Here is a 27,704-nt window from a genome sequence, read left to right on the forward strand (position 1 = left end):
GAGACTGCCGTGGATTTGTCAAAGATGCTCAAAATAGGGCTTTTATTGAAGATCTGATTAGATCTTACTATGAAAGTGCTCCTCAGCCTGATCTCAGTTCTCCACCGACACGAGAGGAACTTGGAAGTGTGTCTGGACTGTTAGAGCTAGTTGCTAATCATCCAGCTAATACAGGGGCTGCTGTGAGTATGGCTGATCATCCAGATCCACCTGCTAACCCACCAGCTGGCGGCCTCCCACAGGGTGCTGCTGCACCACCTGCTAACAACGCTGGTAATGCTGGAGGGAATTAACTCAACAATGCCCATACAGTTCTGCCTGCTACCTCTGTTTTAGTTACTACATGGGTTTACTCTTCTTATGGGCATTAATGGTTAACGAGTTATGTGTTTCTACGTCACGTTTTAAACTTTCATGTTGTATTCACAGCTTCAAGAAATTTTCTTTAATAAACTTGGAGAGAAAACAACACGACTCCCTAGTATTCATTGTTTAAAAAAACATATATTTCAGATATTAATAAAAATGGAACTAAAAAGAGCTATGCAGATGATGCAGAATACTGTAACTTGTTAAAAGATGTCCTGTGTTTATTGGCGAGGGGGCACCAAAATATTTTGAGCTGTTTGAGATTCTACCAATACTTGTATAACCCAAGTTTAAAAGAATTTAATGAATAGAAACAGACCGATAGTTGCCTTCCAATGTAATAGGCACTACTGAATTCTAGCCTGGAAGTTAGGAGCGGGGCCTCTCTATTTCTAAAAGTAGTTGCTGCTTTCATATGACTGCAGTTGTGGAGACACGGCATCGTAAATGCTGTATTTCCCACAATCATATTACCTTCAGGAGGTGTCAGAGTATTTGCACATACTAGCATTTAGCTTAGAACAAAGTGTGGCAAGAAGAGCACAAAGTATGTTTTGCTCCAAACCACCATTACATAGATTTGTAATTGGTTGACTGGCTGAATCCAAAGGGTGCTCAACAATGGCTCCTTTTCATCCTGGAGAGAACTGACTAGTGGGGTCACACAGGGTACTGTCCTGAGCCCAGTGCTGTTCAACATCTTTATCAATGACATGGATGACAGAATTGGGGGCATACTTATCAAATTTGCAGATGACACCAAATTAGGAGGAGTAGCAAATACCCCAGAGGACAGGAACAAAATTCAAGAAGACCTGAATAGACCAGAAAGCTGGGCCAAAGCTAACAAAATGAATTTGAACACGGAGAAATGTAAGGAACTGCACTTAGGGCGGAAAAATGAAATACACAGATATAGGATGGGTGACACCTGGCTGAACGAGAGACTACATATGAAAGGGATCTAGGAGTCCAAGTAGAACACAAATTGAACATGAATCAATAGTGCGATGTGGCAGCTAACGAGGCCAATGCGATTTTAGGTTGCATCAATAGAAGTATTTTGTCTAGATCAAGGGAAGTAATAGTGCCACACTATTCTGCTCTGGTCAGGATCCACTTGGAATTTTGTGTCCAGTGCTGGGCACCACAATTTAAAAAGGATATTGAGAAACTGGAGTGTGTCCAGAGGACGACTAAAATGGTGAAGGGTCTGGAAACCATGCCCTATGAAGAACACCTTAGGGAGGTGGGGATGTTTAGCCTGGAAAAGAGAAGGTTAAGAGGTGATATGATAACCCTGTTTACATACTTGAAGGGATGTCACATTGAAGAGGAAGCTAGCTTGTTCTCTGCTGCTCCAGAGACTAGGACCTGGAGCAATGTATGCAAGCTACAGGAAAAGAGATTCCACTTAAAGATTAGGAGAAATTTCCAAACAGTAAGGGCTGTTCAACAGTGGAACACACTCCCTTGGAGTGTGGTGGAGTTTCCTTCTTTGGAGGTCTTTAAACAGAGGCTTGCCATCTATCGTGGATGCTTTGGCAGGGGGTTGGACTAGATAGTCCTTGTGGTCTCTTCCAACTCCATGATTCTATGTAATCTGTAACAGAGGCAGAGGCAAGCAAGCTAGGCTGGGGAATGCAAGAAAGCAGGAGGAATGAGTTGTGTAATGCTTAGGAAGTAAGCCCCACTGAGCTAAATGGGCTTATGCCTGAATAGAATGTATAACTATGAAACAACCCTTACCTATCAAAGAGTCCAAATCTGCCTCCTGCCCCCAGGCAATTCAAATTTTCCATTCTGGTTATAAAGTTATAAATTCCCTATGTGCTACAGTATGTGTGTTTGGGGGAGAAATCCCTCCAAGCATAAATAATTCAGATGAACTAGAAGCCATATCCTGTTCTCAGGCAGAAATCCAGCAGATGCCTTGAAAATGCACACTCCTGTGTAAGCTCTCTGAACTAGAATGAAAATGGGGGAAATGGATGAACTGTACTTAGAAGAGGTTGCCAGATAAGATTACATGGCAGAAATTTTCCATCATACTGTAGCACATAGGGAATTCTTCCCTAACCATGAAAAGATTGTTGTGAAGATTGCTAGAGTATTCTCACATTCAGCAAGAAACAGAGCCACTAATTACAGTATACACTCTGTAACAAGAGTGCCTACAAGACACTTCACTGCCCTCTGGTGGGCAGTGGAAAGGGAAAGCACTCCAACCTCTTTGCTATTCCAAGTTCCAAAAGTGGCTGAAGCCATGCCTGGCACCCAACTTCTAAGAGACTTCATCTATATTCTGACTCCATGCCTCTACATCCCTCACTCTACCATGTGAAGTCCAAACTTTGTTCTGCAAAAGACCAAGTGTCAAGATGATTGCCAGCACCAAAATGAAACGTGAGAGACTGCCTGATCTAGCATTCAGGAGCCCCAGTACTGCCACATAGAACAGCATTCTTTGCAAGACAAAGGAATCCCTGAGTTAGAGGTCCTGTTTGCTGTCCTGACAGCATCTGGCGTAGTCTAGGAGATTCACATACAAATGGACCCAGTCTTCATCCTAGCTGTTGCCTTTGCAGTGTGGAGGGCAAGATACTGCTTGAAGGGCTTGTTCAGGCAATTGGGCTGGCTGAGTCAATATGGAGGTGATCTTGCTGAGTTTTAAAAGGGAGCCAGAGATAGCTGTGGGAAGAAAAAACAGAAAATGATGAATAAACCTGATCCTGACAACAGGGATCTTCCTGAGTCTTGGGCAGGTGTCAGAAGAGATCTGTTAAAACACAACTGTGACACCTAGAATCCAGCCAGATTTTTCAAAACTACAACAGCCAGAATTCCAAGGTTACAGATAAGTCAGATTGCTTGGAATATTATCTCCTAGACATGAAATGAATCAGTGTTCAAAAGTCAGGCAATGATGTCTACAATCTTAGCAAGGCAGGAATCTATCATCATCATCATCATCACCACCACCACTACCAGCACTAATAGTAGTTACTGTTATTTTAATTTGATGATTTCCCCCTTATCTTAAAATATTAAATATACAAAAGTTAATGAGAACAATAAAAACAAATATCTAGAAGGTGTAATTGCATCCTGTGACATTCTCACAAAATCATCAAATCACAGGAATGATCAAATGACATAAAACCAAATTTTAAACCATTAGCCAAGCATATCCATCAAATGTCAGGGAGTAAAAGAAAACCGGGATGATAGTACTGAGACCAGGAACCTATCGCACAGTATAGCATATATAAGGAAGGCCGCAGATGTTTATTTCAGCATACAGGCCCGTTCATCATTGGAGATGGGTTCTCTATAGGCCAAAATGTGCCATTTGAACTGGGCCAGAAAACATAACAGCAGCCAATACAGTTCAGCCAAAACTAGTGTTGAAGGGACAGACCTTTGAGTTCCAGTCATCTGACCCATACATACCAGGACGCAAGAGGGGCAAGGTGCAGTGCTGCTCCAACCAGCTCAACACTGAGCTGCGGAATTCCTTGATGCTGCCTGTGTTCACTGTTCTAGTATAGCTCTCAAACAGAGGCTTAATCACCATGCTGAACTGTAGATTGAGAGTGTTAAGGAGCCTACATAGATTAAGTGACCCCATCACATTTTATACTTGGTAGGGTACCTCTGTTATGTAATTGCTCCCTTTGCTGCACTTGAGAGCCTCCCATCCCCCCAACTGCTGGTGGATACAAGCCAGAAGCGCCAATCTTGCAAGGTGCGCTGGCGCACATATTCTTCATAGAGCTGAGAAGCCCGGTCTGATTGTCGAGGTAACACAGGCGCTCCATTAGGTGGAAGCTGGCGCTGGAACCCTCTGCAAGCAAAAGAGCACAGCCAGTTCACATGAGAACACTTTTTAAAATGAAGCCAAAAATGTATGTCCCTTAACCTTAATCCAGTGGCTCTAGCCTACTCCACAACTCACTCAATGTCAGTGCTCAGCTCTTCAATCTCATTTCGTAGTCTTTCTACTGTCTCCTGAGCTTGTCGGCGCTCCTGCTGCAATCTTCTGACGTAAGCTACACTCTTTTGCAGTAACAGTGCTTTGCTGAGCTGAGGGCAGAGTAAAGATGTAAAATAGGTCAGAAAGACAATGACAGCAGGAACAACTCTAGCAGCAGCGCCACAGAAACCAGTAAAACTGGACCAATGGCCAAGATATCCCTTTGGTTCAGGGAGGGGATGTATACCTTAGCATTGGTCTGATCAGACCCAGGCAGCACCAGACTAGCAAGAGTGTTGAAGCCAGAACTGATGATCATACGGCGAGCACAATCAGAAGAAGCAAAACTGGAGAGACAGCTTCCCTGCAAAAGACAATCTAGTCAGATCAGGCAAACTTCTGCCTATGCACCTGACCCTTTGGGTATATTCTGTCAATTTCTTCTCCCATCCTGGATCATGACAATTAGATGTGGAGGCAAACTGATATTTCTAATACCTTGGCAGAGTGATGCTTGTACATTTCCTGGGGACTGTAGAGAATTTTCTCCTCAGCTCTCTCACTAGTTTTGGTACCTAAAAGAATCCCAAAAACAATGAATGGGATAAGTGGTTTCCTTTAAGCTGCATACCCAATTTCCATGTTGGTGTGATATGTGGACTAATCCAGCAACTGAAGACAAGACAGTGCTAAGAAAAGCCAAGTGAGTTTCTAGCCACAGAGAGATCTTGTAGCACCTTTGAGAGTAATTGAAAGAAAGACGTTGGCAGCATGAGCTTTTGTAGACTTAAGTCTACTTCCTTAGATGCATTCAGATCAAAAATACATCTACAGAATTAGACTTAAATCTAAAAAAGGTCATGCTGCCAACTTCTTTCTTTCAGTTAGTCTCAAAGGTGCTACAAGATCTCTACATACTGATTCCACAAACTAACATGGCTATATCTTTGAATTCTAGCCTTTGAATTCTTTATCTCTGAATAGCCATATCTAGCCTATTTACCTGTATCAGCGAAGGCAGGGGCAGGCAAAGGAAACTTTTCTGTGACAGAAACTGAGCTGAGTAAGGCATCTGCAGAGAGCTTCTGGGTGCCACAAGCCTGTGGGAAAGAAAAGGAAGAGTTAAGAGAGAAAAGTAAAAATGAAGGGGGAAAAGAGAGAGGAGAGGGAAGGGAGAGAAGAAGAGAGAGGTGTAGAGAGATAGAGAAAGAGAAAGAGAGAGAGAGAACACGCGCCTGTTGACCCAAGAAAGAGACTATAAGGCCATCTGTTGGAAGCCTCCAAGCAGAGAGGGTGCATGGCAGAAGGAAGGTGGGAGCACTACAGTTGCTCAGTCCTACCCTTTCCAGAAGATGGCAGAGAGCTCCCTTACCTGTGCAGAATTCATGACTGAAGTGAGGGGCAGTGGGGCAGGACCTAGAGATGAGAGAGGGAGAAAGTTCTTTCTTGTTCTTCCAGATTCTACATCTCCTTCTCACTCCAAAACTGGCTGACCAAAGAGCTTGGTCAAGGAACAGCCCCACACCCTGTAGCTTAACAAGCTCACTTTACTATGTAAAGAGATCTTGTAGCCTCTTTGAAGCTAACTGAAAGAAAGAAGTTGGCAGCATGAGCTTTCGTAGACTTGAAACCATATGAGGCAATCGCAAGTCTACGCAATCACATGCTGCCAACTTCTTTCTTTCAGTTAGTCTCAAAGGTGATACAAGATCTCTTTACATACTGATTTTAAAGACTAACACAGCTATATCTCTGTATTAAGATCAATTTAAATACTCAGTAATAGATTAATATTGTAATAGGATACATTTGCTTTGACTTAGCCATGCAGGCCTATCAGATCCAACCCAACATAAATGAAAATGTAAACCAAGGTTATTTATTTGAATTCCCTATAATGATTGGGAAATTTTCTGCAATTACTCCCTGGTGTCCACCTAGGCTACATTTGCATTGCAGAAATAATCCGGTTTGACACCACTTTAACTGCTGCTGCTCAATGTTATGAAATCCTATGAAGTGTAGTTTGTTGCAGCACCAGCAGAGCTCTGAAGACTAAATGTCTCACAAAACTATGTTTCCCAGAATTCCATAGCACTGGCAATTAAAGTGGTGTCAAACTGGATTATTTCTGCAGTGTGGATGCAGCCATAGACTTGGTAGGCATGGAGGACAGGATTTATGATGTCTGAATCTTGAGCAGAGGCAAGTAACGGATGAAGAACAAACTTTTGTGGGTACAGCTTGTGTTCTTGCATTGCTTATTTATTAGAAATTAAAATATTGACATCTCACCTGTTCAAAACAACTACAAAAAGTTATTGACAGACTTGTACTGCACTGCCATGTTAAACAGTAAGATTAACAGAAATAGAAAATTACTATGGGCCAATTTGCTTTTTTGTTTTGTGTGAAAAGGGTATTATAAATAAAGCTTTCTTTTACTGTTATTATTAATAAAAAAAATTTAAAAACAGTCAAATCTTTATTGTTAAGGATGAATCTTGTTCTTCAGAGGTTTCAGTTCACTTCAGCTACTAAGCTAAACATTTCTGTGTTGAGCTATACAGCCTTTAGAAAAATGTTAGCAATCACAGGCTTTATTTACAGTAAATGGCTCCATTTACCTCATGCAGCAAAGCTACCAGCTTTAACCAGTGCCTGGAGGACCACAGAGGAAACTAAAACAGGAATTTCAGCAAAAGAAGCTGGTAATTTTTTCTCCTTTTCCAAACAGTAATTTCTCATTCACTATAATATGAACTACCTTTAGATTTTAGGGAAAGCAGCTGGGGAGAGGGATTGGTATAATGTTACACTCCTACTGCGAGTAATCACACATACCTTCATACATACATATCAGTACTGGTTACATCCTGCCCTTAAATCTATAATAGAAAGTATAATCTAGGTGGAACCTTTTGCCCTGACATATGTGACAAACTGTACTGTTTTGCTATTCTCTGCTGTAAACTAGTCTGTGAATAGCTGTCAACACAATCCTTTCACAATCATCACAGAGCTGAACTCTGAATCTCCCATGAAATGCAGACACTGCTGCCTGAGCCTCAAAACTTTTCAAACACTATAGTTAACACAAAAGTGAAAACATATTTTCTCCCTGACCATCTTTTCTATACAGAAGATAGCTTTTGTGACAACTGAGCCATGAGTGTAACTTAAATGTTACCTTCAAGTCCTCATTCATATCAAAATAAAGGTTAGCAATGTATGAAATTGCCTAAGTTTCAAAACTTGGCTCTAGTAGGACTCCCAATAAACCCTTCCAAGGCTAACAAAGATGAAGATGATTATTATCTGACAATTATCTGAGGTCTAGGAATAAGAAGACTACAATAAAAAAGGCAAAGAGCTAAATGAATGCAAAGGCTGGTTCAGAAATACAAGTGCAGGGAATCAGGGAAGGATTTCATGGTCTCTATTAGAGGTGGAGAAAGCACAGCCAACAGGCAGTAGCAGTCCCTATCCCTTTTTTTTGCAGCTCCCCAAGCCTCCTAAAATTTGATGGATGTTATAGGGGTTGGCTGGGGACCTAATTATGGGGAGAAACAAGATCATCAGGAGGCAAAAGCTTCTCCCTTCCTCTGCTTGAGGGGACTCTGTTTTATCTCTTGGTACCAAGAATCAATTTCTTGCACCTTGACTAACCACTTGCAGCTGAAAGAAATTCATGTGCCAAAACAACTTCACTTTTTCCTGAAGTAGAAAGCTGATTCTTAGTTCTGAGAGAAAAAGTCAAACCCTTCAATGGAAGGGAGGGAAGCATGATCCTGTTGCATACGCTGTTTCTGCATCTTCTGCAATAAGCAACAGTTCTCTGCTTTTTTGCTTCGGAGAGGGCTCCTCTGTGTAAAAGGCTCTTTCGTGTAGCCCATCCTCACTGTATCTTTAGGGGTTTTTTTAAGTATAATTTTTTAAGTGAAACATTTATAGAGGGGTGTAGCTCTCTTACGTTCCCAAGGGGAGAAATGTGATCCTTCAAACCCTTGTCCGCTTCTGTTCTGTTTCAATACCACCCCACTTTTCCTTATAGAAGATCCATCCTGACAGGCACATACCAGTTGTAAGTAGGTGGGTGAGGGTGGTACAGGGAGGTGCTAGCTGTTGACTAGAGGAGGGAACTGAAGCAATCCGCTGCAACTGTTTGCACCTCCCACTCTTGGCTGTGGGAGCAGAGATGGGTACAGCAAAAGTCCCCCCAGGTGGGCATGATGAGGGTAAGGAGTCCTTTTCTGATCCGGTGTGTGTGATAACGGAGAAGACCAAGGTTGTTTGAGGCTGTACTTGCAAGACAGAAGTGGCTGGTGGAGGACTGGTCCTCTGTGGAGAAGTGGGGAAGAACGGGAGGAAAGTCTGCTGTCCATTCAGAGGTGCAGGTGGCTCCACATCCAGCGAAATTGGCAGGGGCATGAGAGAGCCTCCAGGAGGTGGGAGTTTGGTAGCACCAGGGGCAACAGCAGGCATATCTGGGTCAGGCAAGGCAGTAGGGTCTGTCAACAGTGCAGAAGCCTAATGTAGGAAAAGGAGTGAGTTAAGCACAATTCCTCAATTCAGGTTTGAATCCATGTGGAGGCAGCTGCAGTGGAAATCCTACAGACACACATATAGCCAATGGGAGAACTTCTACCACACAACTTTTTGCAATGCTAAGAAAAGCCTATTCACAGATGGCTTATCTGCAGCAAGTATGAAGAGTGGGAGATGTCCCAGAATAGGAAATAAGGCAATGGATAAATCTTTCTTCTTACCTGGCTTGCAGGCTGAGAACGACAAGAATCGATGAATTCTGTGAAAAGAACAAAATAACTGTAATATCACTTGAGGAAAAGCAAGAAATAAAACAAGCTGATTAGTGTGAATAATGGAATAGTTAAGATTTCACTACACTGACATTATCTGTTAGTATCCAAAGACAGACTATGGGGCTAAACAGACTGACATAAAACACTGGTATTGGGGTGGAATAGGGGCATGGCAACTGCCCATCCCTGATACTGGCGTCATGCCACTTCTTTGGCACAGTGTTTAGACACACTGCGCCAAAGAAACGCAGAAAAGCTGCAGTGGCAAGAGCACCTGTTTGCCGCTCTAAAAAGGAGTGACTTTTTTCTGGTTCTTTTTAGCACAGCAAAGCACCAGATTGGACCAGTGGCGTGCAGCTGCTGTGGGCCTGATCCAGCGCTGAAAGGAGCAGTGTCAAGCCACTGTTTCAGAGCCATCTGTTTTGCCCCTATGCTAGAACAGCAAGTGGGGAGGGATGAGATATAATTTTCAGGTGAATCCAGAAGAGCTATATGGCAGACAATCAAATAAAGGACAGGTGGGGACTATTGATTTCAGGATCCTGGGATGGAGTGGCAGGAATGAACTTGGACCATGACATGATCTAGAATGCTCCAACCACACATTACAAATGTTATAAACAAGATTTTGCAAATTCAGAATTCCTCACAATTTAACTTGCCTACTTCATTTTTCCTGTGAAACTGGCTAGGGGGGAGTGGCTGGGTAGAACACTGCCTAGCTAAATGAGGAAATGGAAGCAGTGGAGATACAATATATCAAATACAACATGCATATATATGTGCCATCAGTATAGATATACTGTATAGAGATTGTGAAATGCAGGTTCACAAGAAGCTAAAGCAGCCAACAGATTTGTTGTTAGAAATATACCATATATTCAGTACACATCTGTACCTCAAACCTTTTCCAAGCTCACTTGATAATGAAATAATGACCACTGGCTAGTACTACTGTCCTGATATTTAATATAAAGAAGTGTCCTGAAGTACCAAGATTCTTGCATCATATGCATTCATGACAGTCATTACAAACTTTGCATGTAGTGGACAACAGTGATTGCATTAGATTGCAGATCACAGATAAAACATCTGGAGGGAATATGTGGAGGGAACCTCCCCCCCCCCCAATGTTCCCATTACCTTTCTTTGCAGTGTTTGTTGAAACAGATGGGAAAAGTTCAAAGGAATCAGAAGAAACAGAAATGGCACTAGAAGCAAGGTTGAACCATTGGAAACCATGACAGATAGAATGAGAATTTGCTAGACTGACTGCAAACAGTAAAGGCAAAGAAAATAGATAGAAGATTGGAAGAAAAAGAAAATCAGTGAGAGGGAGGAACTAATCCAGACAAAAAAGCTATTATGCTGGATCACAAAACAATGTCAGCTGAGAGTTAATATGGACCAATGGTTAGAGTAAAAAAAGGAATCTGTTCTGAACCAAGAGCCACAACCAAACATATCACTAGCAAAAATCACATATTAGAGGTTTTGACAGAATGATTACTGCTTTATCTTTCAGTTAACATTTCCCAAGATCTAGCAACAACAAACTTTCAACACAAACATATGAAACAAGTGGGATATACAACAAAAGGTAGAATACTTTGGTTCATGTTCCACCCAGCCTTTCCCTTTTTGAGGATTATTCAATCCATTTCTCTCTCTCCACAGATCTTTACCATCCTCCCCCTCAAAAATTCTATCAGTGTGATGGGCCACAGAGGATGTCCTAGCTGAACTATTTGAGGCTTCCAAAGCTTTAACTTTTTTCTCCTCTCAATATTTCTTGTATTTTTGTAAATCTTGGGATTTACTCTTATGTGTGAATTGTGCTATTTTGTTTACTTAAGGACTAGCACTCAGAGAATAAGTCTGTTATTAATACACAGGAAGTCAACAAATTTAGCAAATGTTTACAAATTTACTGACTTCTAGAGTTCTACCAGGAAATACCATGTTTCCTGAGCAACATTCTGTGATCTTGGATGAACTAGAATTCTGAATTAATGACACAATGGAAAGTGCAATGACACATGAATGTTCCCTCTCACTAGCTATACCTCTCAGAAAGCTCAGGTGACCTAAAGCTCTGATACTATTTACTCAGAGGGTACAGGTCAACCTCTCAGGATTTTCATATGTGCGGTTCAAGAGTAACCCAGAAATTATATTTATTTGAGGGGAGGGGGCTTTATTCATTTAATTTTTTTCTAGCCTGTCCTATATCAATAGATCTCAGAGTAAGAAATAAACAACAAATACAAAGACAGTAATAACGGAAATATATCAATATTAAAAGCATAACTCCACATTCTAGTATGCAGCTAGTGATGGTGAATTAAACTGTGCTATGGTCAGTAAGATTTAGATAAATAGTCAGGACTTAATATGGTGCTGAAATGAAACTAGTGTTGTCATCAGGAAAGTCTCGGGAGAATGTGTTCCATAATCACAGTGCCACAGCCAAGAAAACCCTTTCCCAAGCCTCAGAAAGTGCTTCTCGGGGTGCACAAATTCTGCTTATAACATGCAACATCTGACTACTAAGTTCAGCTTTGCCATATGAGGTTGATGACTCTATGATGTTACCATGAATAGGGTCCAAGGTGTCCATGAACTCCTCTCCAAAGATTGGGTGCAGTTGGGTCAGGGTGGGTTGGATCATGTCTGCATTACCCTGGTGAGCTGAGGGCAAAAAGATGAGAAAAGATAACATCCCTTTGTCATTCTGTCCCATAGCAAAATACTATCCATCACCACACAACCCAGCAACAAACTAAGATGGGTCTATTTGGGAGGCACTCTACCTTAAGCATTAAAAATAAAGTCTTCACTATATGTCCCCTGAAGGCAGAGCCAAAGATTTAAAAATATGATCCTTGGTAGAAAGTGGCAGGAGCCAGTGTGATGCAGTGGTTTAAGCATCAGTCTATGATAGAAGGTCAGGGTTGGATTCTCTGCTTAGTTATGGAAACCCACTGGGTGACCTTGGGTGAGTCACATACTCTCAGTCCCAGAAAACCCTGTGATAAGGTTGCCATAAGTCTGAAACTACTTGAAGGCAAATGAGAAAAACAACAAAGAAACAGGCAAATCTTACAAACAAAATGAACAAGTACAGTAGGCCCGCGTCATATGCGGCTTTCAGCATATGCTGAAAGCCGCGAGGGAGCCCGCTGGGAGCAAGGGATAGTGCGTCCCATTAAGATTAATGGGGCACGCGCCTGTGGCATGCCGCACACCGCCATGCCGCCACACCATGCACGAGCCCCATTAATCTTAATGGGACGCGCTACCCCTTGCTCCCAGCGGGCTCCCTCGCGGCTTTCAGTATATGGGGCTTGAGCATACGCAATTTTGTACACAGGGGGAGGGGGTCCGGAATGGATCCCCCACATAAAAAAGGGTGCACTGTACAAAGAAAAAGCCCTTACCAAGGCCACGTATGTTGGGGCCACCGTAAGGGTTGCGGCTGGAGTAGATGGCATCTAGAAATGCTTCCAGATCATGCAAGGGGTCAAGTTCCATGGGACTTCCACCTGCCGTTTCACTGTTCAGCTCCACTCCTGAAACAGCACTGGCTGCTTCCTATCAGAGTAGATGAAGAAAGCTGTGAATTTTTGTACAATTGTGGGAAATTCAAATTAAATGCTGGAAAGCTATGTGTCTGCAGACAACCTTCAAGCTCCAAGTTCCAGCATCTGCCAGAGAGGTAGGGAAACCTCAGTATAGGTACAGGACTAAATGAAGTATAAAAATAGTACCTGAGTAGGACCACAGATTAGTTTATCCAGCTTCTTTTGTACCTAAAACAAAAACAACAGGACTGTTACAATTAACAGAGACTTCTGAGAAAACTACAACTGATGACACCCAAAGCCTGGAAGGCAGTAGCTACAAATAATACATTCCCAATTAGTAATTTTTTCCAATAAATAACAAGTTACTAAATCACCTTACAATTACAACTCAGCAAATAAGAACTTCAGCTCTTTTGCTATATAATTGTAACTTTTTAGTTCCTTTATGATTGCAGGGGTGTGACCACATGAAATGATAGAAAAACACTGCTTAAATACAGGATATTACTACATGCGGCATTTAAACCATGATCAGACCTGGAAAAAAGCAGCTTTGGTGATATCTATCACACAATAACGCCTCCAATCCCTAGCTGCTTCATTCCTCAATGACAATTAGAGTGTCCCTTTTCATTGACAGGGAAACCCATCAATGACCTGGCAACAGGACAAGTGCCCAGGTGCAAAACTTTGCTATCAGGGTATTGGCAGTCAGGTGGTGTCAGCGTCCCTTCCTCTTTCTGTTCCTTTTCCCATCACTATTCCCAAGCAGTCTGATTATCTTTGGCCCGGTACAGATGGGCCAAAAAGGACACCCACATCACGTGCGAGGCACTGCTTTTAGACACCCCTCACCCCTCGCATGTGACGAGGGTGTCCTCGATGCGTGGCGCCGAGTAGACGGCGCGCGTAGTGATGATATCACTGCCGTGCAGCAGCAACATGCTCGCGCGCCACTGGCTGTTTGCAGCAGCACAAAACGGAGCCGCTTTTAGTGCTCCTTTTTCTTGTGTAGCCTCTTTCTGGCGGTCTGTACCCTGCCTTTGTTATCTTTTTCTATTTCTTTTCATTTTCTGTAATTTTTTAAAAGAAAAATAAATCACATAGCAGAGCTCCGGAACTGCATGAAAAAGTGAAATTAAAAATAAATAAAAATAAAATATTAAAAACTGAAAGACATACTGAGTAGGACATAGGGCAGGGAGGAGAGATTAAAGGGGTGTCCAGAAGAGAGTGCAATGGGGGCAGAAGCCCCAATCACACAATTCCGAAGACACACAGTAATGGCTATTACAGAAACAGGAACAATTTCACTTGTGTTGACAAGTTTGACTTCAGCGAGAAGGGGATTTGTACAGTAAAGTCCAGTGTTTCTTGCTGCTTCTTCAAGGTCTATTGGGGTGATGATCAGGTAAATGGGAGAAGTCTGTATGGCTTGTGGCATTTAGATTTCTTTGAAAAGATTTGTACTGAAAAACAGGAAATTTGTATTTAACAAAATGCAGCTATAACAATAACTAAATGGAGGGGTTGAGTGCTGGAATTATGGTTGAAATTCATTACTTTATAAAAGTTACTTTCTTGACTCTCAGTTTTCCACAGTTAGCTCATTTGAACATATTTGAGGTACTAGGATAATAAGATGGCTTGGTGATCACCAATGTGCTTCTTGTGCAAGTGAGGGATATGGAAAGAGGATCCATTTCTGCAGCTGGAGATGACAGCCTTTGGGCTGAGGCACCTGTAGAATTTGGATAGAAGGCTAACTACTAGCACCAGGTCCTCTTATGACTACTGATTCCGAAATATAAATGAACTACCGTATCGCAAAGATCTAGAAATCCAAAATCTTTCAGGATCCAAAGACCTCTCAGGAGAGGTTAAGATAGCAAGAATTGTGTGAGGACACAGCTAGAGTAGAAAATATCATCTAGTGAGGAAAGAAGGTCTTTTGAAGTACATCTTGCCTGAGAAGAAACTTACCCGGGTATGGAAAAATGTCCTCCATTTGTGATACTCCCTAATAACAACCCCAATTTGCCGTTTCCAGTACTTTCCCTCCATGATGACAGCCTGTCAAATAAAAGAGTAGCAAGGGGTCACTTAAGAACAAATGATGAACCTGGGGGAAAGTGTGGGATAATGCACTGTTATTGTACTTTATATAAAATTTTAATATGTAAGCCACTTCGGTTGTTTTGTAACAGAGAAGTGGGATATAAATAAAAGGTTTTATTATTAATTAATTAATTAATTAATTAATTAATATTGATTATGGTATCTCTTTAAGCCAGAAAAGCCTACAAGTAGCCTCTACTCACCTCAGGCTTGCGGTGCTCATCTACATCACTGTATTCCAGTGGAGTCACAAAACCACACACAGGATTCTGCCGTTTCTCCACATCTATGTTCAGAATGAAAAGAAAAAAAAGAGCTATGAACTCCAAGGACAGTTCCAGGTAGCCCAAAACAAAGGGTGAGGTTGCTTTATAACCAGCAGCAAAACATGTGAGTTTTGTCAGTGGGATGTTCTGCTTGCAGGCTATAATTTTGTCAGAAATAATCTCTTGGGTGTAGAGCTCACAGAGAACATATACTCTCTTAAAGAGAGGAGGAGCTCTTTGAAAGAATCCCTTGAGGTTACCCTGTATCAAGTTACTCACACTGGAGATACCAGGCCCTCCATATGGCATTGTTCAAACGGATCTTGTCACGTTGCAGCAACTTCAATCCCTTGAAGGTTTTCCATTTGGGAGAGACAATTTTTCCACTAGAAATGAAAAAAGCCCCCCCCCCCAAATTTTATAATACCATTTGTATCTGGTTTTCAAGTATAAACAAACCAAAGAGGAGCAAGAAAGTCCAGAACACAAGGGGCAGGGACATCTGTATATAAGTTATCTGCCCCCCCATAAGATATATATAGCCACAGTTATCTCTGTTTTGTGCAGTAAGGGGAAGCTTATGGGGGGATTCTATCCTCACCACCACAACAAAAAATAACCTAACAAAATATGTGCAAATGCTAATCTTTCGCGAATATTTACTCACTGTACATGCTTTGTTTGGAACATGACATTGGATGGTTCGTTCCTGTTCAATGTAGGATGTTAGGCCAAATTGAGGGAGAAGGATGTAAAAGTGAAAAGAATAATAGCATTCTAGAATTGTAGAGTTGGAAGAGAGCACAAGGGCCATCCAGTCCAACCCCCTGCCATGCAGGAAATCTCAATCAAGGCATCCCCGACAGATGGCCATCCAGCCTTTGCTTAAAGATCTCCAAGGAATGAGACACCACTATACTCTGAGGGAGTGTGTTCCACTGTCGAACAGCCCTGACTGTCAGGAAGTTCCTCCTAATGTTGAAGTAGAATCTCTTTTCCTGTAGCTTGCATCCATTTCTCTGAGTCCTAGTCTCTGGAGCAGCAGAAAACAAGCTTGCTCCCTCTTCAATATGACATCCCTTCAAATATTTAAACAGGACTATCATATCACCTCTTAACCTTCTCTTCTACAGGCTAAACATCCCCAGCTCCCTGAGTCTTTCCTCATAGGGCATGATTTCCAGACCCGTCACCATTTTAGTCGCCCTCCTTTGGACACGCTCCAGTTTCTCAATGTCTTTTTTGAATTGTGGTGCTCAGAACTAGACACAGTATTCCAGGTGGGGCCTGACCAAAGCAGAATATAGTGGCACTATTACTTCCCTTGATCTAGACACTATACTTCTGTTGATGCAGCCTAAAATTGCATTGGCCTTTTTAGCTGCCTCATCACACTGTTGACTTGTGGTCCACCTGGACTCCTAGATCCCTTTCACATGTAGTCTCCTTAATCCAAGTGTCCTCCCATCCTATATCTGCATTTAATTTTTCTGCCCTAAGTGCACATTTTTCTGTGTTGAATATCATTTTGTTAGCTTGGGCCCAGCTTTCCAGTTTATTCAGGCAATTTTGAACCTGTTGTTTTTTGTGGGTTTTTTGGGCTATGTGGCCATGTTCTAGCAGAGTTTCTTTTTGACCTTTTGCCAGCAGATGCTGGCAAAACGTCAGAAAGAAACTCTGCTAGAACATGGCCATATAGCCCAAAAAACCCACAAAAAACTATGGATGCTGGCCATGAAAGCCTTCAACTTTACATTTGATCCTGTCCTCTGGGACATGGGTCAAGAAATGTCTGTAAGTCTAGAAGATGATTAAGACCATAAATAGATATAAGAAATTATGCTGGTCTCAGAAGCTCTTTTCCCAGACCAGTATTGCTCTCTGTGGAAATTATGCTCCTGTTTTCTGATGTATCTTTACAAGAAAGGACATCATTTTTTCAGTACAGTATCCACTGGGGTTTGGTTCCAGGACCCTTCATGGATAACAAAATATATGGATGCTCAAGTCCGATTAAATACAATGGCATAGTAAAACGATGTCTCTTATAGGAAATGGAAACATTAAGGTTTGCTTTTTGGAATTTATATTTTTAACAATATTTTCAAGCCATGGATTTTGAATCCGCGGATAAGGAATCCACGGATATGGATGGCCGGCAGTACTAGATATTAGCTTCTGTGCACTGAATGTGTGCCATATGGATATTATCACAAAAATTTATAAAATAGCCCTGGCTTCGTAGGATATGCAAACACAGAGGTTATTTCTAGTACCACCATTCACTACCATTGTAGAACCCCAGTTGTGAAAAGTTAGCAAGTGCTAGACAAACGTTTCTGAACAGAAACCTAATTATTCTGGGAAGATATGGTATATATTGAAAACATTCAGCTAAATGGTTTATGTTTTGCAATTAACAATGTCCAGATCTATAAAGCCCATTCCAACTCTCCAACCCATTCCCTTGGTCACTGTCTTGACTTAGTTCTCCCCTCCAAGTGTGTCGTGTCTGACTACTCGGCCTCTGATTTTCCACTATCTGACCATCACCTACTTTCCTTTACTCTTACCTACATCCCACCTCCCCGTCATACCGTCCTCCGCCAGTTCCGCGATCTTCATTCTCTTAACCTTAACCATCTCACTCAGTCCTTGGACTCATCCTTCGCTTCTCTCAATCTTGGGGACTGCTGACTCAGCTATGTCTAGGCTTGCCATAACCCGGTGAGAGGCGTGACTCCCCCGATTTCTAGGGGGCGTTCCCGGTCACGTCACGCCTTGGGTGGCTGCCCGGCTCCAGGCCCTGCTGCATCCCTATATTGTGATGGGCTGGAGCTGGCAGGGGAGGGCTCTGCTGCTCTGCCTTGCCCCTATTGGCCAGCCCTCCCACGTAGCAGGCTTAGTCAGGCAGGGCAACAAGGCGCCAGGAGGAGGAGCAGAGTCAGGCAGGTCGGCAGCAGCAGTGGCCCCCGCCCATCCAGGCAGGCCGCTGGGAGAGGGGAGGAAAGGGCCCTGACCTCTGGGGCAGCCCGGCTTGGGGAACGAAAGGACCCTTTCCTGGACCCCCTGCCCCCCAGCCCTTCTCCTCCTCCTCCTGCTCTTGCAAGGAAGGGGCTCTGAAGCGCCAGGAGAGCTGCCTCACTAAAGGGGAGGGACGCCTCAGGGACCCAGCCGTCGGAGAGGAAGAGGAGGAAGAGCCTCAGCATTTAGGCTCAGAAGAGGAGGAAGGGGCTGGCACCCGGGAGAGGCAAGAGGGCACCTTCCAGGCCCCTCCTGGGCCCCAGGCTCCCCCCAGGATCACCCCCATCGGACATTGGAAGCCCCCTCCCTAAGGTCCCCCAAACACACACCCCTCTCCTCTCTAACCCTCTCTCTGACTCCCTCTCCCCCTGTTACCCCACTTTAACTGAGCCCTCTCTAACCCCCTTCTATCTACCTCCTTCTCTCCATCAAAACTCCCCTCCAACCCCTCTCTATCTACTCCCCCCTCTCTCTAACCCAGTGATCCCCAAACTGTGCTCTTGAAGGAATTTTGGACTTCAGGTCCCAGAATCTCAGACTATTGAGTAACATGTCTGAGGCTTCTGGGAGTTGAAGTCCAAAATCTCTTAAAGGACACAGTTTGGGAACCACTGCTCTAACCACCTTATTTAATAATAATAATAATAATAATAATAATAGGATTTATTTATATACCACCCAATCACTGGGAATCCAAGCGGTTTGTGAAATTAACAGCCAAACTACACAGGCAAATCAGCTCCTGGCACTGAACAAGCAGAGCTCTGCTCTGGAGCCACAACAAACTACATTTCCCAGAATTCCATAGCATTGATCCAGGACAGTTAAAGTACTGTCAGACTGGGTTATTTCTGCAGTGTGTATGTAGTCTGAGAGCCCTGCAGAGAGAACAACTCTGGTGCTTTAGAATTTAAGCCCATCTAACCCCCCTCTATCTAAGTTCCTTATTTAAGTCTCTTCTAAGCCCCCCTCTAACCCCTCTTTATCTTACTCCTCTTTATCTAACCCTAATCCCCTCTAGGTACCCCATCTAGCCCTCCTTCTATAGCCCCCTTTCTCAAACCCCCTTATTTAACCCCCCTTTCTGTTTAATCCTATATTTTTTTAAAAGAAACCATCAATTTTTCATGTCCTCCATTTTTATAAAAGTGTCCTACATTTGAAAATGTTGTCCTACATTTGTCCTGGTTTGGAGGTCCTGACTTATGGCAATCCTAGCTATGTCTTTACTGAATTCTACTCTCTCTTCAACTCTTGACAGCTTTGCCCCAGTATCTACGCACGTGTCCTCCTCTTCCTCTATGACTAGGCCTCAGCCCTGGATCACTCCCATTGTTAGATTTCTCCGGTCCTGCTCCCGAGCAGCCGAACGTCTCTGGAGAAAGTCCAGGGAGTGGACCGACTTTATCCATTTTAAGTTCATTCTTTTATCCCTTTCACGCGCCCTGTCGATGGCAAAACAAGACTACTTCAAATCATTGATCTGCGCCAATGAGAGGCGCCCGCAGCGCTTGTTCTCCTGTTTCAACACACTGTTAAAACCCTCTCCTCCCTCCGTCTCTCCATTATTTTCTCCCTCCGACTTCATTACAAAGATCACCACCATTCGTTCTGAGTTAACTCCTCATGATTTGGCTCCCACCATTAATCTCCTCGCCCCTCCTACTAATAAACTCTCTGTGTTTCCTTTTTCTTTGGAAGAACTCTCTTCGCTGCTGAACTCATCAAAACCCACCACCTGCTCTCTTGACCCACTTATTATTATTATTATTAACCTTCTCATCTTCTAATCTCTATAGCCCCCTTTTTGTTACCCTCCCTCCTCTATATCTTTAATCTCTCTCTCTCCTCGGGTTCCTTCCCCTCAATCTTCAAACATGCCTTAGTTCCCCCTATCCTGAAAAAAACCTCTCTCGACCCCTCTTCCTTGGCTAGCTATCGTCCAATCTCTCTTCTTCCTTTTCTCTCTAAGGTGTTGGAACGAGTTGTCTATTCACGCTGTCTTGAGTTTCTTGAAACCAACTCCATTCTGGATCCCTTCCAGTCTGGTTTTCGCCCACAGCACTCCACAGAGACGGCCCTTACTAAGATCTCAAATGATCTTTTGCGGGCCAAGGCGAATGGCCTCTATTCTATCCTTGTCCTACTCGATCTGTCTGCGGCCTTCGACACCGTGGACCACTGTCTCCTAATAGATGTACTCACTGACCTTGGTTTCTCGGGCCTTGTTCTCGATTGGTTCACATCTTACTTGTCAGATCGATCTTTTTCAGTGGTCTCGGGTGGTCAGACCTCGCCTTCTGTCCCCTTATCTGTTGGAGTTCCTCAGGGCTCTGTTTTGGGTCCCCTTCTGTTCTCTCTATACACACTCTCCCTTGGCAAACTTATCAGTTCTTTTGGTTTCTCCTACCATCTTTACGCCGATGATACCCAGCTGTACCTTTCCACCCCTAATCTTTCACCAGAGCTAGAGCAGCAAGTGTCATCCTGTTTAACAGCTGTCTCCCACTGGATGCACCATCAGTGCCTGAAGCTCAATATGTCCAAGACTGAGCTTCTTGTTTTCCCTCCTAAGCCCACCCTTCACTACTCCTTTTCTATTTCTGTCAATAACATTTCTATCCAGCCGGTCCAGGAAGCCCGTAGTCTCGGTTTCATCTTTGACTCCTCTTTGTCATTTATCCCACAGATCCAGACTACAGCCAAAGTCTGTAGATTTTTTCTCTATAATATCGCCAAAATCCGTCCATATCTCTCAGCTTCTACCGCAAAAACACTGGTCCATGCCTTAGTGGTCTCACGATTAGACTACTGTAACCTCCTCCTGGCAGGGCTTCCCCTCTCTCATCTCCACCCATTAATTTCTGTTCAGCATTCAGCTGCACGCATTATTTCACTCGCTCGCCGTTATGATCATGTCTCTCCTCTGTTGTCCTCCCTTCACTGGCTCCCTTTTCCTTTCTGCATCAGGTACAAACTCTTGCTACTCACCTTTAAAGCTCTGCATGGGCTGGCCCCTCTTTATTTAACCGATCTTCTCTCTCCCTACATCCCTACTCGCACTCTCCGCTCTGGTAGCCAAAGTCTCCTCTTTCAACCCAGGATCTTCTCTGCCCCATCCCGGATCCGTCCCTTCTCTCTTGCTGCCCCTCATTCCTGGAACCTTCTTCCTCTGCATGCATGGCTCATCACTTCCCTAACCAGCTTTAAGGCTGAGCTGAAAACCATATTGTTTAGGGAAGCGTTCTCAGGGAATTTGTGATTGTCATCTGGCTGTCTGACAATATTTGATGTGATGTGATTTGTTTGATATTTGATGTTTTTAATTTGTTTTTTCTTTTCTATATGGTAATTTTAACTATTCCTCTTTTAATTGTTATTATTTTAGAATGTACGTCTTGGGCAGGCTTTTATTTACTCCTAATTTTACCGACTTTGTACAGCGCTGTGTATAATTACAGCGCTTTAGAAATAAAGTTTAATAATAATAATAATAATAATAAAGGTTTCCCCCCAAAACATTTTGATGAAAGGAGGGAAGTTATTTGAGTGATTTCTTTCTGTCACTGTTAATGGAGCACAATGTTTCATCTCTATATCTTGCGTATGTAGTACAGATAAGTATCCCTCATCCAAAACACTTTGGACCTGTGTTTGGGATTTGGAATTTGGATTTTAGAATATTTGTATATACATAATGAGATATCTTGGAAATGGGACCCAAGACTAAATACGAAATTCATTTATATTTCATGTACATTTTATGCACATAGCCTGAAGGTAATTTTGTACACAACATTTTTAATAATGTTGCTCATGAAACCAAGTTTGTGAACACTGAACCATCAGCAAGCAAAGGTGTCACTATCTCAGCCACCGATGTGGATAATTTGAGATTTTGAAGTATTTCACATTTCCAGATAAGAGACACTCACTCAACCTGTATCACTTTCCAGCTACCTAATCTCACTACATCATCAGCCACCCAAAGACCTTATCTGGGCAGAGGTTATTGTAACATGCTAATATTTCACCAGGATTACAAGGTGAAACTAGTTGTCATCAAAACCTATGTAATCAATAGCAATACACACTAACACTCAGCTCTTCTGATGTTCACATGAAAGCATACAAATATCTGACATGCCAAAAGTAATGAAATCCATTTTCTGACAAGCTCCTTGTACTCTGTCCTATAACACTTTGAACCTGGCAGCTGCTTCACAGATGAACTGTATAAAAACAAAGGGAATCAAAACAAAGATATCCTACTCTCAACAACAGCTCCTTCTTCCAAAATTATTCCAGATCAGTCACAAGGCCAATTCAGAACCTTGTAATATAATGTTCTGTGACTCTGGTCAACAGTAAAAAGCTAATGGTGAACCTTTTTAGGCCAGCCCTACCTGAATATAAAGCATATGCCAGAACTGAATGGGACTGATTGGAGTTTCAATTCAACACATCTGGAGACCAACAAATTAGGAGAGGCTGATTTGAGAATTTGTTACATTCAAGTAGGCAAATTTCTTGCACTTTTTTGCCTTTATGCTTAGTCCAGAAGGGTACCTTATAAAATAGATGATACGTTCAGAAGGAAATCAATATATGTTGGAAAGCTGAAAATTAGTTAAATAAATATATTAAATATACTAAATTAAGCCCAGGCCAAACAATCCAGCTTTGAGTATCTGTTAAATACACAGGCAGCTGTTACCTAGACATCATAATTTTCCAAGAATATGCCAAATATTGAAGCCTAGAGTAAAACTTTTCCCTTTGGAGCTTATTTAGATGTTCCTTTGCTGACTCTCTTTGTGTCCAGATATTTCATATCTTAGAAAATTTGGCAATGTTGAGATGCCAAAAGAAAGGCAGGTTCTCTAAGCGGAAGCCAAAGCAATTGTAGGAAGGGGTGTGGATATTGCCCTATCTATCCCAGTTAAGATAGCTGGAACACTTTGTGCTTACCCATAAGTGAAAATAAAAAGTGAGAAGAGAGGAAATGACAGCAGAAGCCATTCTCTTACAATCAGCAGATACTTCCTGTCCCAAAGTTTAGCCTTTAGCTAGAGGCTACTTTGTATGTCCCAAGCACAGGTCTTTGGCCACTGCCATTTTTCTACCTCCACTAAGACTGCTAGATAAAAGGAAAGTGTTATGACGGTATCTGAATTCCAAACAAATGAAGATATCTTAACAGGGTGTCCATTTCCTTGATTTAAAATGATTTTATAGATTATTTTTTCCACACAAGCAAAATGTATTATGTATTGCAAAATTTAAAACTGGTATAAGCATTTAATTTGCTGAAAATGAATTGGAATCTGATACATAAAATACATTGGCCAGTATATTATAAAAGTCTAATTTGGAAACACTAGAGTAAGGCTTTTTGTATTAAAACTAAACACTGGCTACTGTTGGGATCAGGAAACTGGCTACAGCAAATATAGTCTCTTCCAGGGAGGGACTGGTCATTTCAGTTATTTATAGAACTGGAGAAAAACCCAAAGATCATTAAGACCAGAGGTGGAGAGTCTGTTTGGCATGAAGAATTTGAACAGAGGCATTTAAAAAAATATATCACATGTTCAATTTATCTCTGCAAAGTAGGTTAAAAGTTACCTCTTAAAAATGAAAGAGAAAAATTTAGATTTGCAGGTTTCTAAACCTGGAACGCCATAGCTCTGGCTACCAAGCTACTATCTTACCAAGAAGAAATATCTATTATTTAACTTTACTTTTTACACGCAATGGAATCTTTCTTTCTTTCTTTTAAAGTGTTTGACTGCTTATTGAACAAGTCAGGCCAGGTCTAGAGACAATGAAGATGGGGAAAAAAGAGAAAAGAAACCAAAGGAATTTGCATGGGTCAGAGATATGGTCTGAGCAGGAAGGTTTAGTGACAAAGATAAGAACTTATCTCCTGACTCCCAGCATGTGTTTTAGATATCCCAGATTTGACTGAGCGCCATTCCTCTACATAATGATGTTATTCTTGTTTTCCTTCAAGTCAATTCTGAATAATGGCAACCCTAAGGGGAACCTATCACAGGCTTTGCTTGGCAAGGTTTTTTCAGGGGCAGTTTGGATATGCCCTCCTCTGAGGCTGATAGTGTGTGATTTCTCTAAGGTCAGTCAGTGGGTTTCCATGGCTGATCAGAGATTCAAACCCTGATCTCCAGAGTCGTAGTTCAACGCACAACCCACTAAACACTGGCTCAGTACATGTATGTGACAGGTCTACTCTGCTTGGGCACAAGGAATAGCATGATGATAAAGGACCAGGCATACATCTGTGTTCAATAATACAGAAGCCCTAGTGCTGGTCAGATGGTGAACATCCTTGTGGCAATACCACTCAAACCTTTGCACTCAGGTTATTATGTTCACAGTTAGTGCTGAGACTGCTTACATTTTATATTATGGCTGGTCTGCTTCTAACCCTAAAAGGACTGCTTTGTTCCCCTGTACTTTATTTTCACACATGACACCAACAAGATATTTTCAACCTCTCTCAGAGTAGTTGTGCTCAGGAATGTATGTTTTAGACTTTAATATGGTATTATGCATAAGAGAAATGCAAGACTTATCCTAAGTGTAATTACTGTTTACAACAAATGTGGGCAAAGTGAAACCACAGGGCCTTAGACACTATCTAGTGCTTTTTGTAGACTCTGACAGCCTTCCCTTCCTCAGGCTTCCCTTCTACTGACAAAAAGAAACGGCAAATTGCCTCTCTTAGGGAGAAAAAAGCCCTTAGGCTGCTAAAATTGCCCAATCCTGTTTTAGCAACACTTGCTTAAGGAATTCAAGGCAACTAAGCAAGCACAGATTTTACTTAATGATGTTAAACACCTATAACTTAAAGGCACTAGAATACCTAGTAGTCACATTAGGCAGCTTAGAAAAAAAAAGTAAGTGGAATATAGCAGAGATGTATAAAATTATTCATCATGTATTGAAGAGATAGTGGAGAGTTTTCCCAGTCCATAGTCACTGAATGAAGCTGAATGGTGTGCCCTTCAATACAAACAAATTAAACCACTTTCACACAATGCATAGTCAAATGACATAGCACAAGATTAGTGATAGCCACCAACTCAGACAGCTTTAAAAGGGCATTTTAGATAAAATCATAGCTGTAAATAGCTACTAGTCATGTTGGCTCTATATTTTCTCCAGGATCAAAGGTCTTTGATGACATAAGCAGCAGAGCAGAGCTCATGTTTTCCATCCAGCCTGTTGGCTTCCCATTCTGCCCACTGTGTTGGAGACATAAACCACTTTCTTGATCTAGCATGGTCCTTCTCATGTAGCTTTTATTTTTGCAAGCCCATGTCCCTTGTACAATCAAGGAGCATGACCAGCAACTTGGTTGTGGTGAATGTCTCTCTGCAGGCACACACCAGGCTTCCAAGAGGTTCACAAGCCTGCATCACTTAAATTTTATTTCCAGGAGTCCCCACATGGCCAGAAGAAAGGAGGCCCTGCCTGCATGAATGTCCCTCCGACAACAGCTGAACTGAGAACAGCAACATCTTGACAAAATGCTGGCTTTGGTCTAGCATCATCATATTTTTTTCCTCCTGTATGATCTTCAACAAGAGCCAGTGTGGCATATTAGTTTGAGTGATGGACTATGACTCTGGAGACCAAGGTTCAGTTCCCAGCTTGGCCATGAAACCCACTGGGAGACCTTGGGCAAGTCACATACCCTCAGCCTCAGTGGATGACAATGGCAAACCCCCTCTGCACAAATCTGCCCAAGACAACTCCAGGATAGAGTCCCATAAGTTAAAAACCATTCCTATGGAAGGACTCAGGGAGCTGGGGTGTTTAGCCGGAGAGAGAAGTGAGGCGATGTATAGCCCTGTTTAAATACTTGAGGTGTCATATTGGGAGGGAGCAAGCTTGTTTTCTGCTCCAGAGACTAACCCAGAACAATGGATGTAAGCTCCAGGAAAAGAGATTCCACCTCAACATTAGGAGGAACTTCCTGAGAGTAAGGGCTGTTCGACAGGGGAACAAACTCCCTTGGAGTGTAGTGGAGTCTCCTTCCCTGGAGGTCTTCAAGCAGAGGCTAGATGGCCATCTGTTGGATATGCTTTGATTGAGATTTCCTGCATGGCAGACTGGGGTTGGACTGGATGGTCCTTGCGGTCTCTTCCAACTCTATGATTCTATGATTCCAGAAATCTATAGAATGGAGTTACAGCACTTGAAGAGTGTGGCTTCATCAAGGTCCCTCCACTGCGTCTCCAGAGTCGTAGCCTTAATGCTCAGACTGCTACACTGCACCACACAACGCAGCTCTGTGTTAGAATGATAGAGTTGGAAGAGACCGCAAGGGCCACCCAGCCCAGCCCCCTTCTGCCATGCAGGAACTCTCCATCAAAGCATCCCCATTGACAGATGGCCATCCAGCCTCTGCTTAAAGACCTCCAAGGAAGGAGACTCTGCCACTCTCCGAGGAAGGAGTTTGTTCCATTGTCGAACAGCCCTGACTCTCAGGAAGTTCCTCCAAATGTTGAGCTGGAATCTCTGTTGCTGGAGCTTGCATCCATTGCTCCATTGGGTCCTGTTCTCTGGAGCAGCAGAAGACAAGGTTACTGTCAGGAAGTCCCACTCTCCAGGTCTCCCAGGATTCGCGCCCTGCTCCCCAGAGGGATACGAAGGCGCCCTGCTTGCCTCAGTCTCCCTCACCTGTAGGCCAGGGTCATGCACTGGAAGAGCTTGGTGAGCGAGGCGTCGATGTTGAGGGCTCCGCTGCTCCGGGGCCCGTAGCGGTAGACCAGGCACGTCCCCTCGTCCGCCGTACCGCCGCCGCTGCCGCTGTCATCCCCGGAGGCCTTCCCCGCCGCGCGTGGCCCTGGAGGCCCGTCGTGGCCGCCCTGGCTCAGGCCCACCTCGGGGTCCGGGTCCGGCTCGGGCTCGGCGTGGGGCTCCGACACCATGAAATGGCCGCTGTGGATGATCTGGGGCCGCGCCATCTTCCCAGGCTCAGCATCGCCCGAGCGGCGCCGCCGTCACCATGGCGACCACGCCCGGAAGAGGAGGGGGCGTCGCGCGCCATAGACGTCATCGCCGCGAAACAGGGACGTGGCAGCTGCCCTAGGGCGGGCCCCTATGACGGCAACGAGGGGGACGCGTACCGCGCATGCGTCTTCCTCCTCACCGCAAGGCCTTGTGGTTGTCGTAGTTCTTCCCCGACTTCCTTCCAAGCCCAATTGTTTGGACCTCCGGGTGATTTGGACTTCAATTCCCAGAAGCCCTACAATAAGGGATTATGGGAGTTGAAGTCCAAAATGTCTGGAGAATCAAAGTTTGGGAAACACACTCTGCCCCCCTCCCTTTACACTTATCCCCAGTGGAGGGAAACAAACAGGCCATGGAAGTAGTTGTTGTTGTTGTGTGCCTTCAAGTCGTTCCTCACTTGTGGCGACCCTGTCACAGGGTTTTTTTCTTGACAATGTTTCCTCAGAGGGGTTTTGGCCCTTGCAACCTCTGAGGCTGAGAGAGTGTGACTCGCCCAAGG

At 43.3% G+C, this 27,704-nt stretch overlaps 1 protein-coding gene across 2 annotated transcripts; it reads right to left on the reverse strand.

The window, feature by feature from the left end:
• Positions 1 to 1,849: 1,849 nt before the first annotated feature.
• LOC121919609 (MLX-interacting protein-like) lies at positions 1,850 to 27,200 on the reverse strand. Of its 2 annotated transcripts, XM_042446408.1 has the most exons (18): positions 26,873 to 27,200; positions 15,419 to 15,525; positions 15,077 to 15,159; positions 14,739 to 14,828; positions 12,939 to 12,980; positions 12,609 to 12,762; positions 11,764 to 11,859; positions 10,312 to 10,440; positions 9,115 to 9,152; positions 8,425 to 8,875; positions 5,718 to 5,761; positions 5,349 to 5,445; positions 4,844 to 4,920; positions 4,593 to 4,709; positions 4,328 to 4,455; positions 4,093 to 4,216; positions 3,823 to 3,952; positions 1,850 to 3,060 (listed from the first exon to the last, which is right to left on the reverse strand). In XM_042446408.1, the coding sequence occupies exons 1-18, from the start codon at positions 27,157 to 27,159 to the stop codon at positions 2,939 to 2,941; spliced, it is 2,316 nt and encodes a 771-aa protein (XP_042302342.1). In that variant the 5' UTR covers positions 27,160 to 27,200; the 3' UTR covers positions 1,850 to 2,938. The 2 variants fall into 2 exon arrangements, with proteins under 2 accessions (XP_042302342.1, XP_042302343.1); XM_042446409.1 differs by lacking the exon at positions 10,312 to 10,440.
• Positions 27,201 to 27,704: the final 504 nt, after the last annotated feature.

This window comes from Sceloporus undulatus, chromosome 1, assembly GCF_019175285.1.
Source record: "Sceloporus undulatus isolate JIND9_A2432 ecotype Alabama chromosome 1, SceUnd_v1.1, whole genome shotgun sequence".
Taxonomy (NCBI): Eukaryota; Metazoa; Chordata; class Lepidosauria; order Squamata; family Phrynosomatidae; genus Sceloporus; species Sceloporus undulatus.